At 35.1% G+C, this 15,427-nt stretch overlaps 1 protein-coding gene and 1 long non-coding RNA gene across 4 annotated transcripts in view; one reads left to right on the forward strand and one right to left on the reverse strand.

Moving 5' to 3' along the window:
• Positions 1-15,426, reverse strand: part of GRAMD2B (GRAM domain containing 2B) — an 81,438-nt gene extending 66,012 nt beyond the window's left edge. For both annotated transcript variants that reach the window (XM_043978429.1, XM_043978428.1), the window contains exon 1: positions 15,226-15,426. In XM_043978429.1, the coding sequence (XP_043834364.1) occupies positions 15,226-15,344 (119 nt within the window). In that variant the 5' untranslated portion in view covers positions 15,345-15,426. The remainder of the gene's footprint in view (positions 1-15,225) is intronic.
• Positions 1-15,427, forward strand: part of LOC122736288 — a 230,642-nt gene that overhangs the window by 229 nt on the left and 214,986 nt on the right. For both annotated transcript variants that reach the window (XR_006354182.1, XR_006354183.1), the window contains exon 2: positions 11,411-11,544. This is a non-coding gene — a long non-coding RNA (uncharacterized LOC122736288). The remainder of the gene's footprint in view (positions 1-11,410; positions 11,545-15,427) is intronic.

Here is a 15,427-nt window from a genome sequence, read left to right on the forward strand (position 1 = left end):
TTTGCTTCTGTAAGATTTAAAGAATGCAGAAAACTACAATAATTCATGAGCAAACTTAAGGACTTTGTTAAGATAAAGTACCATATTGATTGTATTTCTACTGGTATAATCAGACATGTGATCACAGAAGGGTTGGTCCAATGATATCCATCTCTATCTCCATCCATATCCCTACTCTGATTCCTTCCCCTGTGGCCTTTGGCTTGAGACTATGGCCACTATTTATTGTATTATTTATGTATTTCTCAACTGGTTAACATATAAAACTCTGCTATTACTTTAAAATTAGGGTGCTTTTCCCCCCTTTTTAACTAGTGATATTTTGGAGCATTGTACCCCTAACTCCATTTCCCTGTAAATTCTCTGGGTTTTGTTGCATGATTTTTTGGTGCTTTTTGTGAACACATATATTGTGTTATAGCAGAACCAGCCATATCTTTTGCTTTCACATAATCTAAATTTCTTCCTGGTAGAATCAAATGGGTTTCTTTTTCTCCTTCAGTTGATCACTGATGTTGCTAAAAATACCTTTTTGTATCATTGTAGATTCTTTAATCCCTTTATTACAAATCTTAGGAAATTAACACTATTAATAGAAAAGGTGGCTAGATACTTTCCAGGACTGTATAGGTAGGTGATCTTGGGAGGTACATTCCTAGTCATTGTGGCAGCTTTTTAAGTTGAAGATGTCAGAAAATTCTGGGTTCCTCAGTGGGGTTTGGCAGCAAGAGGAATTTCATGCTTTAGATAGGATGGCCACTGATAGGAAGGGGATCCAAACCCTGCTATGGGTTAGAGTATCTCTATCCCATGGGACAGTTCTTATCCTCATCAACTGTGATGGACCGGTGAATTAAATAACTAGACAAAAGTAAGCAAGCAAGAACAAATAAGCAAAACACTTATATCAAGAAAAGGGGTAATGGAGGGGAGGGGAGGAAGTTTGAATATAAAAGGAAGAGTTGGTGGAAATATAGCTGACCTTAAAAAAGATTAAATTAAAATAACTTGAGAGACATATTACTATGTTTAGAACAAATGGAAAAAATAATTTTGGAACCCCCTTCCCACTACAATTTTAGAGACAGGCAAATATAAAACTAACTCTCAAAGCTTTAGATGTGAATGTGTTAAACAATCCAATGAAATGAAAAAAAAAAGTGATAAACCAAAACTTAAAAATTTGTTGCTCACAAGAAATACATTAAAAAACAAAGACATACACAGAATAAAAACGAGGAGCCAGAATAAGTTTCCTATGTATCAGATGAATAAAAAATTTAAAACAATTTCTGAATTTAGATAATGCATTTAGAACATTTTCATTTAATATTGATATTGATTTGTTATGTATACTTTCTTTCAATGTAGTTTCCTTGTTTATTTCCTTTTACATGGTAAATATTTGTTCTTGCTTGTATCATAGCATGATTGTAACTCCAGCTTTTTTTTTACATAACATGCACAGCAAAAAAAAATTAGCACCTCATATTATGCATAATGAATTAGTAAAGGGAACTTTTATTGAGCTACAAAAAAGACATAGTAAAATAATAGTGACAGTGACAGAAGACTTCAATATCCCTAAGTTTTGGATAAATCTAATGTAAAGATAAACAAAAGAGAAAATATGGAAATGAACAAGTTGCTGGGGAAACTAGAGGTAAAAGACTTATGATGTCTTCTAAATTAAACTCTAAAAGAATTATACATATTTCTCGACATCATGTTTTTTTTTTGGTTTTTTTTGTTTTTTACAAAATTGATCCTGCATTAGGGCATAGAGATATTGTAAAGAAGTGTAAAAAGGCAGAAATAGTAAATGCATCCTTTTTAGACCATAGCACAACAAAAGAAGTCATTGGTTCAGGGACCATAAATAAAATACTCAAATAGAGACTCAGTAATGAAATTCTATGAGTGACACAGAAAACAAATCATAGAAACAGTAACCATGTGAAAGAAAATTATAGTGATGAAAGAAAATACAAAAATTTCTTGGATGCAACTGAAGCAGTCCTCAAGAGCAAAAATCTTATCCTGCAAACATACATTAAAAGATTGAAAAGGGAGATTAATGAATTGAATTTACATTTCAAACACTAGAAATCCAATGAATAAACAAGCCTGAAATAAGCAAAAAAAAAAAAAAGATTAAAAATGAAAGAGAAATAAACTGGAAATTTTAAAAAAACCCTTCATAGAAAAGACAAATAAAACTAGAAGCTGGTTCTTTGAAAAGGCTAACAATGATAAATCTTTAGTCTGTCTGCTTAAAAAGAATAGAGCAGAAAGTCAAACCAACAGAATAGCCAAGGAACAAGGTGAAAAATATAAAATCCAGAGGAAAGTAAAAGAATAATCAAAATCTATTATGCACAGTTATATGCTATGAGAACAAAGAAGCAATAGTGAAATATCTTGAAACATGATAACAGAAGACCCCCCCTCCCACCCCACCCCCCAAATTTAAGTAATCTAATCTCAAAAAAGAAAATAGAATTTTGTTTTGTTGGGGCAATGGGGGTTAAATGATTTGCCCAGGGTCACACAGCTAGTAAGTGTCAAGTGTCTGAGGCCGTATTTGAACTCAGGTACTCCTGAATCCAGGGCCAGTACTTTAACCACTGCGCCATCTAGCTGCACCCCAAGAAAATAGAATTAATCTTAGTGGAACTACTGAAGGAAAAAAGTTCCTGCTCCCTATGAATTCATAGGATAATTCTGTAAAAAATTTAAAGAACATTAGGACATATATCATACAATTTCTTCTCAAAAACTGATGAAGAAAGCATTCAATAATCATTCAATGAGACAAATATATTCCTAATTCCTCCACCAGACAAGGATGAAACATAGAGTGAGAAATAGAGAGTAATGTTATTAATAAATATCAATAAAATTAAATGAAATCAACAGAATATACCAACATATTCATGAAATCATTTAGTATGATCAAGTGGGATTTATATGCAGTATACAAGTATGATTCAACATTAGGAAAACAATAAGCATAATTAATCATGTTAAAAAGAAAAAAATCACAGTTATTTTAATCGATGCAGAAAAAACCTTTGACAAGGTATAATAACACTCAATTATGCTCAAAATCCTACAAATTATAAGCATAGAGAGACCTTTCTTAACATCATAGAAAGCATCTAAAACCAAAATCAAGCATCATTTTAATAATGATACATTGGAAACTTTCCCAATAAATGCCAGAAAAAAGGAAAGATGCCCATTCTCCCCAGTATTATTTGATATAGCTCTGAAAATGCTACCAATAGTAATAAGAGAAAAATCAATTAAAGGCATAAAGATATATAAAGAGGAGATGAAACTATGCCTATTTGCTGATATGAGAGTATACTTGGAAAATCCTAGAGAAGCAGCAAGGATACTAATAGAGACAATTGTTTCAGCAAAGTTACAGGCTGCAAAATAAAGTGCATTTCTATGGAATAATAACAAAATTCAAAGGTCAATAATAGAAAGGGAAATTTCATACTGAATAACCACAAAAATCTATAGTGTCTGGGGATTAATCTACCAAAGCACACAAAATTTTTTTATAGATTAAATTACAAAGTAATCTTCAAAGAAATTTTAAAAAATAAAAAAAAATAAATAAAAAAGGTTTTAAAAGCTGAAAGAATATTCAGTGCTTATGGTTGGGCTGTGCCAATATAATAAAAAATAACAATACTATCAAAGGTAATTTAAACTTTTAATGTTATAAAAGTGAAATTATCAAAGGGATACCTTAAAGAACTTGCTAAAACTATATTATAAAGCAGCAGCCATCAAAGCCATCTGGTATTGGTTAAACAATAGAGAAATAGATCAATGGAACAGATTAGACAAGGGAGAATTAGAAACAATGAAACTCAATTTCCAGCATTTGATAAAGCAGAAAGTGTAAGTTATTTAGGAAGGCACTTTGATAAAAACTATTGGAGAAACTGGAACATAGTCTGGCAGAAATTAGGCTTAGACCAACACTTTACATCATATTACATAATATATTCTAAATAGATATGTGACTTTAATATTAAAGATCATGCCATAAAAATTAGAAGAGATGCAGATCATATATCTCTTAAAGCTGTGGGTAATAGATGTATTCTTAAGTAAACAAGGGACAGAGACAATTACAAAAGATAAAAAAGATAACTTTGATTACATGAAACTGAAAAACTTCTGCACAAACTAAATTAATGTACATGTAATAATAAGGAAGCAGGGGAAGGCTTTGTGTTAAATTTTACTGATAAGAGTTTGGTATTCAAGTTATATAAACAATTAACAAATTATGTCTATATCTTCATTAGTATCTATATCCATATGACCAATAGTCTTTCCACAATAAATATGTGGTCAAAAATATGAACAATTTTCTCAAAGAAAGAATTCAAAATATTAACAAAATATTTAAAGCATAGTCCAATTCACTATTTCTCTTCTTTTTTTTGGGGGGGGGTCAATGAGGGTTAAGTGACTTGCCCAGGGTCACACAGCTAGGAAGTGTGTGTTAAGTGTCTGAGGCCGGATTTGAACTCAGGTACTCCTGACTCCAGGGCCAGTGCTCTATCCACTGCACCACCTAGCTGCTCTGCCCCCAGTTTACTTTTAAGCGAAATAAAAATCCAAACAACCTTGAAGTTTTACCTTAAAAATTCACAAAAATGATAAAATATGGCAATAGTCATGTTGGAAGAGTTTTGGGAAGATAGGTACTCTGATGTATTGTTGGTAGAGCTGCAAATTGGAAAGCAATTTGGAATTATGAAAATAAAATGACCATAATCTTTCTTCTTTTCTTTTTTTTTTCCTTTTGCAGGCAATGAGGGTTAAGTGACTTGCCCAGGGTCACACAGCTAGTGTCAAGTGTCTGAGGCCGCATTTGAACTCAGGTCCTCCTGAATCCAGGGCTGGTGCTTTATCCATTGCGCCACCTAGCTGCCCCCCATAATCTTTGCCCCAGAGATTCCATTGCTTAGCTTATACCTCAAGGAGGCCACTGATATGAAGAAAGTTTCCATATATACACCAAAATATTTATAGTAGCACATTTGGTGATAGCAAAAAATTGGAAACACAGTAGATACTCATTGATGGGGGAATCACTAAACAAATTGTCGTGCATTAATGCAATGGGACAAAATACTGTAAGATCTACATGAACTGATTCAGAGTGATATAAGCAGAGCCAAGAAATCAATATACACAATGGCTACAATAGTGTAAATGGAAGGAAAAACCACATTCACACATACAAACAAAATTATATAGTGTAAAATTTTAACAAATAACCTTGGTTTAAAAGAATAGGTAGAGGGCAGCTAGGTGGTGCAGTGCATAAAGCACTGACCCTGGATTCAGGAGGACTTGAGTTCAAATCCGGCCCCAGTCACTTGATGCTTACTAGCTGTGTGACCCTGGGCAAGTCACTTAATCTCAATTGGCACCCCCCCCCCCCCCCGCAAAAAAAGAATAGGTAGGAGAGGATATTCCCAGCCTATACCTTTGCAAGGATGGTGGTCCACAAATATTGGATTTTGTACTTTTTTGGATTTTTTCAATTTATTGATTGTGCTTTTGCCTCTTCTTTTTCTTTTTCCTTTTCCTTTTTTATATTAAAATACTATTTTTTTATGGAATGGATTTCTGGGTCAGGTAGTGGGAGGGATAACTGGGAAAACCATGGTGATATTAAAAATACATCAATAAAAACTTATTTTAAAATACCAACAAAATTATGTCATCTGGACTATCCTACTATCCTTGAGACTTGATTTGCTTAGAAAGAGACTTGAAAGGCTCAGAGTATTGATATCTTTTCTTTGACATATGAGCACAAAACAGTCACAAGAAGCTCTAGCAGCTCTATCTGATTCTTGGATGGTACAAAATGACAGACAGTAGGAGGGCAGAACCAAGGTGGTGGAGTAGAAGGAAGTAGTGCAGCGATCTCCATATGCCCTCTCCAAAAACTTCAAACAAAAAACCTTCCTCTAAACAGATCTAGAAAACTTTAAGACTGAATTCTGAAGGAGAAGTTAAGAAAAAAGTCACAGTCAGTCATTTGTGCAGGTCAGATTGGCATAGGGAGATGGAGAGATCTATGGCCATTCATGATAGGATCTGGCCAGAGAAGAGGTTGTGCACCTGAGCCACAGGAAGTCCTATATTATATCAGAACATTGCATTCAGTATGCAAAAACAGATGCCAAATAGCAGGTTTGGCAACCACTAATGAATTCTGGGTCACAGATTCAGGACAAATTGAAAAGAGGGTGGTTCTTCCGGGTAAGGAATCCCTGGGCACCATATATAGAAAGAATCAAGTTCAGAAGCAAATAGCAGCAGTAAGGCTCAGATCCCAGGAGCTGAGTTTCAGTTCCAGCTTCTTCTAGCCCAATCTGAAGCTTGCAGAAGAAAAACCAAGGCAAGAATCCTAGATAAAGTCAGAATGTGTTGGGAGAGAATTATATTTAGGGATTTTTATAACCAAATTGGCTGGCATGAATCATTCCCTAGTCAAACCTCCATTTCTCTAGTCTTACCTTTTTTCTAGAAAATGGGAAGTTTGATATTCCAAACAATGTAGCAGAATCTACTATGGCTTCCATGAAGATAAATTATTAATTATTATTGTTTTGTTAGCATAATCAGTTGCAACAGAGTAGGAAGCATGTTGTATAAATGTTCCTTGAATTGCTGCTGTTTTTCTTTTCTTTTGTGTTTGCCATGCCTTGAGTCAGTCCATCTCTAGCCCAGGCTGCAAACATTGCCCTAGTGTCCAAATTACCTCATCATGTTTCCTGTAAAATATTTTTATACAAAATTACTATTTTTATTAGTTTGATTAGTATTAAATACAATTGTATTCTTAAGACAGTCCAAAAATTTCATTTGCCTTAGAAAACCCTAGTGCACTAAGTATGGAAAGATTTATCATTAGTAGTTTTGCCACTTGTGATCTAATTTTTGTTTATGGCAACCAATGAAACAAAGAAAAATCAGAAAAATGTTACTCCTCCATGGCCTCATGCCACTTCTTATAGTCACAATGTTAGAATTATGGAAAATAGCACAAAGAATCACAGTTTTTAAACTGACTATCCACATTGACTTAGCTATTGGTATTCTAAATGAGAGTTCCTAGTTTGAAGACATACCATTGGAGGAAGTGAGTCATATCAATGGTAACATTCATGCTATAAAGAAAACCAGAAAAAGAAAGGGGTTGCAGTTAAATAGAAGGGATTTTCACATGTTCTCCTTGGAGAGGTAAATAAAGTAGTTAACAGAGTTAGTTTTATTGTTTCTCTAAAGAAAACAAGAAACATTTTGTGGGATATAGTCTTTCATATTGCAGTGTGCATGACAAGTATTTGTACCAAGACCACTATTAAAATAATACTAATTCATCCACCAGCAATTACAGATGATGCAGAGGTAAAAAATTGTAAGAACTTCACAATATAATACAAATTAAATTTTATGCACACTGATACTTGGGGACTGTAAAGAATTAATTGTTATTTGAGGTTTTTATGCCTCAGCAAGCACTGGCCTGGGGCTCCGCAAACCGCATGGTGCTCCACCCACTGGTTGTAGCTGTTGCCAGGGCTCTGGCACCTTACGCCATCACCACTCGCCGACGCCTATATGGGCCTGGCAAAATAATAATGATTAGAAGCCTACTGAGGGCAGTCATGTGACTGTCAGAGCGGCCATTCCATTGGCTGGGACTGTGTGGGGTGTTTCTAGGTTTGGGGGAGGAGAATTGGGCATTCTAGGTGGAAGCTGGAAAGCGACAGGCATTCTGCTGCGTATTTTCAGCTGATTCCTGGGCGGTGGTATTTTTTCAGGTATTATAATTTCCCTTTCCCCATTTTATTTCCTTTCCCTTGATCCTATTGATCCTGTTTGTGTGTGTTTTTTTTTAGTTTGTTCTTGTTAAAATAAATCTTGTTCTGTTTTGAGGGAGGCTGCCAGTCTCCTTCCTTGCCCCAATATTGCGGCAAGCCGCTTAGCTAGCACTCCCCAATTAAAAATTGGTCCCCACAGGACTTCAGTGAAGATGTGAATAAAGGGAAAGATAATGAAAAAAATTATTTAGGAATAAGCAGTAAGAAAGACAAAAGACTTGTAGCCTACGTAGAAATCTTATGCTACCACATTATGAATATTCACTTTGAGAAAAGAATTATGAGACTCTAAATATGGTGTATACCAAATAATATTAGAACAAACAAAATTGATTACATTTTAATTGAATGAAAACTACTCTTTACTGATGTGGGGGAGTTATTCCTGAATCAGGTAAAATGTTAACTTGCATAGATTAAGTATAATGATCAAAGTTAATGTGAAACTTGAAAAAAGAATAAAAATGAGAAAATATATGATGTACAATTGAAACAATTTCAACCTTATCTGTGGTTTTTTTTTTTTTTTGGTGAGGCAATTGGGGTTAAGTGACTTGCCCAGGGTCACACAGCTAGTGTCAATTGTCTGAGGCCAGATTTGAACTCAGGTACTCCTGACTCCAGGTCTGGTGCTCCATCCACTGTACCACCTAGCTGCCCCCTTATCTGTTTTTAGAAATTAGCACTCAAAAAATTGGAAATGAGTGAAGGAAAGGACATTGATTCTGATTATGGTAATTTAATGCAGCTGTTTCACTAATGTAACTATATTGCTATAACAAAGAGACCAAAACTGCCTCAGATAATAAACACTTATTTTCTTTCCAAGGGGAGAGATATGGCAGGCAAGATAAGCACTATTTTAAAACACAAAGATATTAGTTAAAACATATATAAAGGAGTTGTATAAGATTATAAGCAGTATCATCTGGGGGAGAGAGAGGGAGGGAGAGAGAGAGAGAGAGAGAGAGAGAGAGAGAGAGAGAGAGAGAGAGAGAGAGAGAGAGAGAGAATATGTAGAGGGGAAAAATTATTTAAAGAAAGTTTGATGAGATCTACCAAGTGAAGTCAATAAAAACACTACCTTAAAGGAAATAATCTAACAAGCTATTGCCTGCTTATGTGTCAAAGTAATATAAGACACATGGAAAGATATAAAGAGATATTTTGTTTAGCAGCCATCTAACTCAATATTAATTGAAACATAAAATAGGGAGATGTAAGCTTGACAAAAGTATTAACAAATATCATCATCTAGGGCAGACCACAAGTTGTACAAGGATTACCTATAGATGGAAAGGTCCTCAGATATTTCTGTCTTCTGATGACAAGTTTTTGGTTGCTTCAACCCATGATATATTGCAGAGCCTCCTAATTGAGATCCACAATCACTTTTATTTTTATCCAGTTAAAAGTTAAAAATTACCCATACAAGAAAAAAATATTTGAAATATACTGATTGTGTAGCTCAACTACATATAGTTTGTTCATCTCTGATGAGCTCCATCAGAGATATATGGAAAGTGTTTTGAAAACCTTAAAGCACAATATAAATATCAGTTATTATTGTTGGGGGTACTGTTCAACAGCACATAAATCTTGAGAGGACACTGGAAACAACAAAATAAATACTATATGCTAGGTACTAGCCTACATATTGGGGATACAAAGGCATAATTAAAATATCTCCTGCTGTTAAATAACTCATATTCTATAGGGAGAGACAACATTCTATGGGGCAAATTAGTAGGTTTGGACCATAAAATTAAGGTGTCATCTTAAAATCTTTTTAGCCTGGGCCCTATCTCAATTTCAAAATGCTTTTTTGGGAGGCAATGAAGGTTAAGTGATGTGCCCAGGGTCACACAGGTAGTAAGTGTCAATTGTCTGAGGCTGTATTTGAACTCAGGTCCTCCTGAATCCAGGGCCAGTGCTTTATCCATTGTGCTACCTAGCTGCCCCCATCAAAATGCTTTAAAAAAGTATATAAACTCATTTATCCAAGTTGATAGTAAAATATCAAAGAAAGTAGCAAGAAATGGCAACTCCATAGCAAGAAATAAGAGAAAGTATACATATTAGAATACATATTCATATTGGAGATCTCTCATTGGAGTGAGGTAACTCAGCTCAAGAAAAATGGATAGTCCCAGATCTCAACAAGGGGAAATTCCCTTTCTTTGGGATTTTATTTACTCTAAATTATCATACATTTCTTTTTTTTCTTATGGTATGCTTTTATTCTTTTTTTAAATAGAATTTTATTTTCCAAAATATATGTAAAAACAAAATTTTAACATCAATTTTTAAAAAACTTTGTGTTCCAACTTCTCTTCCCCCCTCCATTTGCACCCCCCACCCACAAGAACTCAAGCAATTCAAAATTAGTTATACATGAGTAGTCATGGAAAAATTCCCATATTATGATATGCTTTTATTCTTAACATACTTGATTTATGCACAGTATATTTGTATTTGAAATAGGCTACCATAGGAAAACATGTAACCTCTCTACCTAATTTTAATTAATAAATAATTATACCTCAGGTTGGCTGCACTGTTGCAGTAGTGCAATTTAGGAATTAACCCAAAGAGACTTGCTAAGGGTTATGGAAAGGTTAAGAAGGCACTTGGTATTGCAGAAAACAGAATCATATTTCCTACATGGAGCCTTGGGTATTTTGGAGATCTGTGAGAGAATATTATGAATAAATGCTTATTCTTTATGTACCTTTCTTCTCCATCCTCAACAGCACTCCTACATGGAAGAATACAAGGAGTTAAAGGGAAAAACAAGTATGGGTACTTAATTTTCTTCAGGGGCTAGACATGTCAAGTTGTTTCTATTAAACTTAAGCATCATCACCTCTATTCCCTTCCTAATGCTTTCTGTTCCTTGCCTCAGCGGTACCCAAAGTGGTGTGGAACCGAAACAACCAAAGATCCACTCACAGTATAAACAAAGCCTGGCATGTGAAAGAATCTAGGAAGGCTCTATGTCCCAGGAAACAGTGAGATGCCAAATATTGAATATTACATGTTTTAAGCCATACTGCAATAGCGGGTATACCTAGCAGCTGGCATAACTAATGGCTAAGTGACTAATATCACAAGGTGCAGGGGAGGTGAATGGTAAAACTTATTTATTGTTTTGTTTCAAGCTAGACTGAGCCTTAAAGGGGATTTGTAAGGTTGGTTGGGGATAACTAGTACTTCTTTGGCTACCAATTGTCAGAGTGAAAATTCAATACACAAAGGTATCTATGCCAAGTATAGGAGGTACATTATGGAAAAAAAATGTTTATGATCTAGAGGGCAAAGAGAAGCAAGTAAACTTTAAAAAAACTCCATAGGAAGTCTCATTATTTTGGATTTATTTTGTTAATATACAAATTTCTAAGTTATCAAGTCCTATGATTTAAAAATAATATCACATACTTTTAAAAAATATATGCCTTTCTTATTATTAGGGCAGGTGGATGGAGTATATTTGGAATATCACTGTGCTATAAGAAATGACGAGCTGGTTGAGTTAGAAGAACATGAAAAGACTTGGACAAGTGAAAGAAGATGCTATATACCTCCAGAGAAAGAATAGTCAAAAGTATGTATAGTATGTTTTTACATATATGTATATATATGCCTACACACATACATATATATATATTTGGGTATATATAGTGTGTATATAAATATATGTGTATATATGTATATATTCCTGTTTAATTTAAGCCTTCTTTAGAGCAGGGTGGGGAAGGAGGGAGAAAAAAATTAAAAAGTGTATAGCAGAAAACAAAAGAAAACTCAGAAGAAAGCACAAAAAAGCTGGGTGGCTTTGAAATGTGTTATATATATTACATTAAAAAAAAATAAAGTAACCAGTCTGACATGGGAATTTATATTAATCCTCTATATTGTGCTCTGTACATAGAAATGTTCTCCCCACCCCCACCCCCATTGTGTATTTAAGTTTAAAAAAGTGGGGTGTAGGGGCAGCTAGGTGGCGCAGTGGATAAAGCACCAGCCCTGGATTCAGGAGTTCCTGAGTTCAAATCCGGCCTCAGACACTTGACACTTACTAGCTGTGTGACCCTGGGCAAGTCACTTAACCCCCATTGCCCTGCAAAAAAAAAAATTGATTAAAAAAAAGTGGGGTGTAAAGGTGCTAAAAGGTGGTATGTTGCATATATTTTCAGGTGAGATCACTTTATTATTAGTTTCACTTAATTGTTTTACATTGTTATGAGTAAACTTAATTGTTTTACTTTTTACTCCCATGCAGTGGGAGTAATCTGTAAATGTTTATGATGTTAAAACAAAACTTTTAACTTATTTGTTTTGATTTGTAATGTAATAAATTTAAAAATTTAAAGAAATTTAGGATCATAAATTTAGTTGGAAAATAAAGGGAAAGACATTTGCTTTTACTCTCTTCTAAATGTGTGACTTGGGAAGGTCTCCCTTGGAGTTCCCATGATGGAGGAGGTGAGATGCTTCTGTATTCCCTCCTCCCCCAGCCAGCAGCTATGGTGGCTGTACACACAGTAGTAAAAGCACGAGCTCAACTAGGTAAGGCTGAGACTGGATTTCCAATCTTAGCTGCCTCTTCTGTTTTGTGTTTCTCTTCCCATTCAGAGCAATCCTATGGTGGACATTTCTAGCCCATCTTGGCTATTATCTTATGAATCTCAGAGATATGAGGTAATTGAGAATTCTGGGTGATTAGCAGCTTCTTGGAGGAGAAATGACCAACATCAACAAATGTGTCCAAACCATGCTCTGACTTGCTAGAAGAAACAGACCTGGAGGGGGTGGTGCCTCAGAGCTAAGATGAAGGCAGACTGGCTTCCCAGCAGGCCACGAAATATTCCATGTTGTAATTATAACCTGAAGTTCAAGCCTGGTGAATTTACATAAGATTCTCTTTAGTAGTGTAGAGTAATTATGTGGTACTATCTGCCTGAATAAGGGGTACAGTTGGTGAGAGCTTAGAAAAAGAGACTTTCTTCTTCTAGCTTCCAGCTTTTAGAGAGGATAGACTTGGTTCCAAGCCCTCTTTAGAGAGAGATCCTTGGAAAGAGAAAAAAAAATTTGGGAAGTATAAGGGACATGTTAAGAAACTGCTACTTCAATGTATCCCTGATTTCCAATTTCCTACTTTAGGTACTTGTTTGATATCTAATTGTATAAATGGAAGGTCTTTTGTGTGGCTGGTATTTAGTAGAAAGGGTGTCAAGCATTTAGATATAAGCTTGGGACACTCCTTGCCTATGAAGGAATAGTGACCAGCAGAGTGGCTTGAAATGAAATTAAATCCTTTCCCCTTGACTTGCAATTTTTTTTGGGGGGGGGTCAGGGCAATGAGGGTTAAGTGACTTGCCCAGGGTCCCATAGCTAGTGTCAAGTGTCTGAGGCCAGACTTGAACTCAGGTCCTCCTGAATGAAGGGCCAGTGCTCTATCCACTGTGCCACTTAGCTGACCCCTGACTTGCAATTTTTAAGAGTCAGATAGATATAATTATTTTCTGATATCTCCTTTCTTTAAAGATTAGCTTCATGGCCCCAACCTCCTACTCCCTTTCAGGCAGGTATCAAAGTCTCCCTTGGAGATAGGTGGATGAGATTCCAGAGATTTCTATGCATACCTCCTGAGAGTTCAATTTAGATAAACCTAGGTAGACATGCATACAAATAAGCTACATAATCAACATTCATGCCTTACATAATGTTCAAAATATTAACTTTCTGGGAAAACATGATTTAATGTTTTAAGGTTTTGTTAATACATGCTTATATCTTTTGTATTTTAAGTGTTCTTTTGTGGTAGAGGAAATAAATAGTTATTCTAAACAGTCTATTTAAAAAAAATAATAATTACCTTTCTAAAAGATACCCTGATACTTTTTTTTGGGGGGGGGGTGAGTGGAGTGGAAGACCCTTGACATGAACTATACTATGCTTTGTGTAAGAGATTATAAACTCTAAGGTAGGACATAATGAATCAGAGACAATGAGAAAAAAATCTGATTCTTCTCTTTAGAGGTTACTTTCCCCTCAAACTGAACTTAGTCTAGGTGAAGCCAGAGCTGGAGCCTTTTAAGGGAGCCCAGCCTATTGGACCAGCAAGTCTTTTCATAATAAGATCTCTTTATTTTTAGATAGAGATTTGTCAGAAAACACTTCCACAAATATCTTCTTTGATCTTTATAATAATGGTAGTGATTCAATAAAGTTTAATTTTCATCCTTAGAAATATTGATAATACAAGCACTTCAAGTTTGCAATGTACTTTACATGTGTTATTTCATTTGATTTTCAAAATAGTCCTGTGAGTTAGATAAGTACCAAAAGTATGATTATCTCCATTATTAGTAAGAGTATTAGAGACAGTTTTTATAACTCAAACAGATGTGCTTCTTGTGTGTAGAGTCAAACCAGAACTAATTAAAATCACTATATGCATAATAAATAGTTGAGCCAGAGTACTCCCACCACCAAGGTGCCTATTGATTATGCACAGTAAAAACAAAGTGGTTATTTTTTTCTAAATCTCTAAATGTATTTTTGGTTCCAGCTATTTGGTTTTTCTTTATCTTTATATCAGGGTAAGCTAGGTAGCACAGTGGATAGAGCACTGGCCCTGGAATCAGGAGCCATAAGCTGCTTTCAAATCTTACCTCCAACATTTACTAGCTGTGTGACCCTGGGCAGTCACTTAACCCCAATTGCCTTAAACATCCAGTGCCATCTCCAGTGGTCCTAATATATATCTTGCCTCTGGACCCAGATGACTCTGGAGGAGAGAGTGAGGTTGGTGCTGTTGCACACACCTCCCTCACTTAAAATCCAATTCAGTGCAAGTCATGACATCACCCTGAAGTCATGGTCCTCTTGGAGAACAAAGGACAAACAACAACAATCTATATAGTTGAAACTGAGCAAAAGTTCAGGTAGCTCCACAGCCAAATTGTTTCTCAATATTGATGAACACATAACAACTCCTGTTCTTTAATATTTGATAATAATTTAAATAATTTTATTTTATTCTCTCTGAAAATATTATACTTTTAGGTTTTCTACTTCGGGAAATTTGCTATACCTTTCCTTTCTTCCTTTGGCTTAAATTTTATTTCATATAAAGAAGAAAGAGCAAAGTATAGTACTATTCATAGCATGGAGGTTGTGAAGTTTGAGATTATTACTTCTGGGTCAGTGGCATAAGCAGAATAGCATGGGTGAGGCAGTCAAAGGAGAGATTAAAGAATATCCAATTATTGGTACTTACTTCAGAAACACAGATCCAGGGCTTTCTGCTGGACTTAGCTCCTCACTCAGCTTCCTCTGGGTGCTTAGACCTTCAAAACGAAAAACGCTATCACTAGAGGATTGTCTTTTCTTTCCCATTGTGTGTATGAGTTGCTAAAGTCGGGAAAGAAGCTGTAAACACTCATGGACATTCTCTGAAATGGTTGTGGAAGAGCAGGGTT

The sequence above is a fragment of the Dromiciops gliroides genome, chromosome 1 (genome assembly GCF_019393635.1).
Source record: "Dromiciops gliroides isolate mDroGli1 chromosome 1, mDroGli1.pri, whole genome shotgun sequence".
NCBI classification, from domain to species: Eukaryota; Metazoa; Chordata; class Mammalia; order Microbiotheria; family Microbiotheriidae; genus Dromiciops; species Dromiciops gliroides.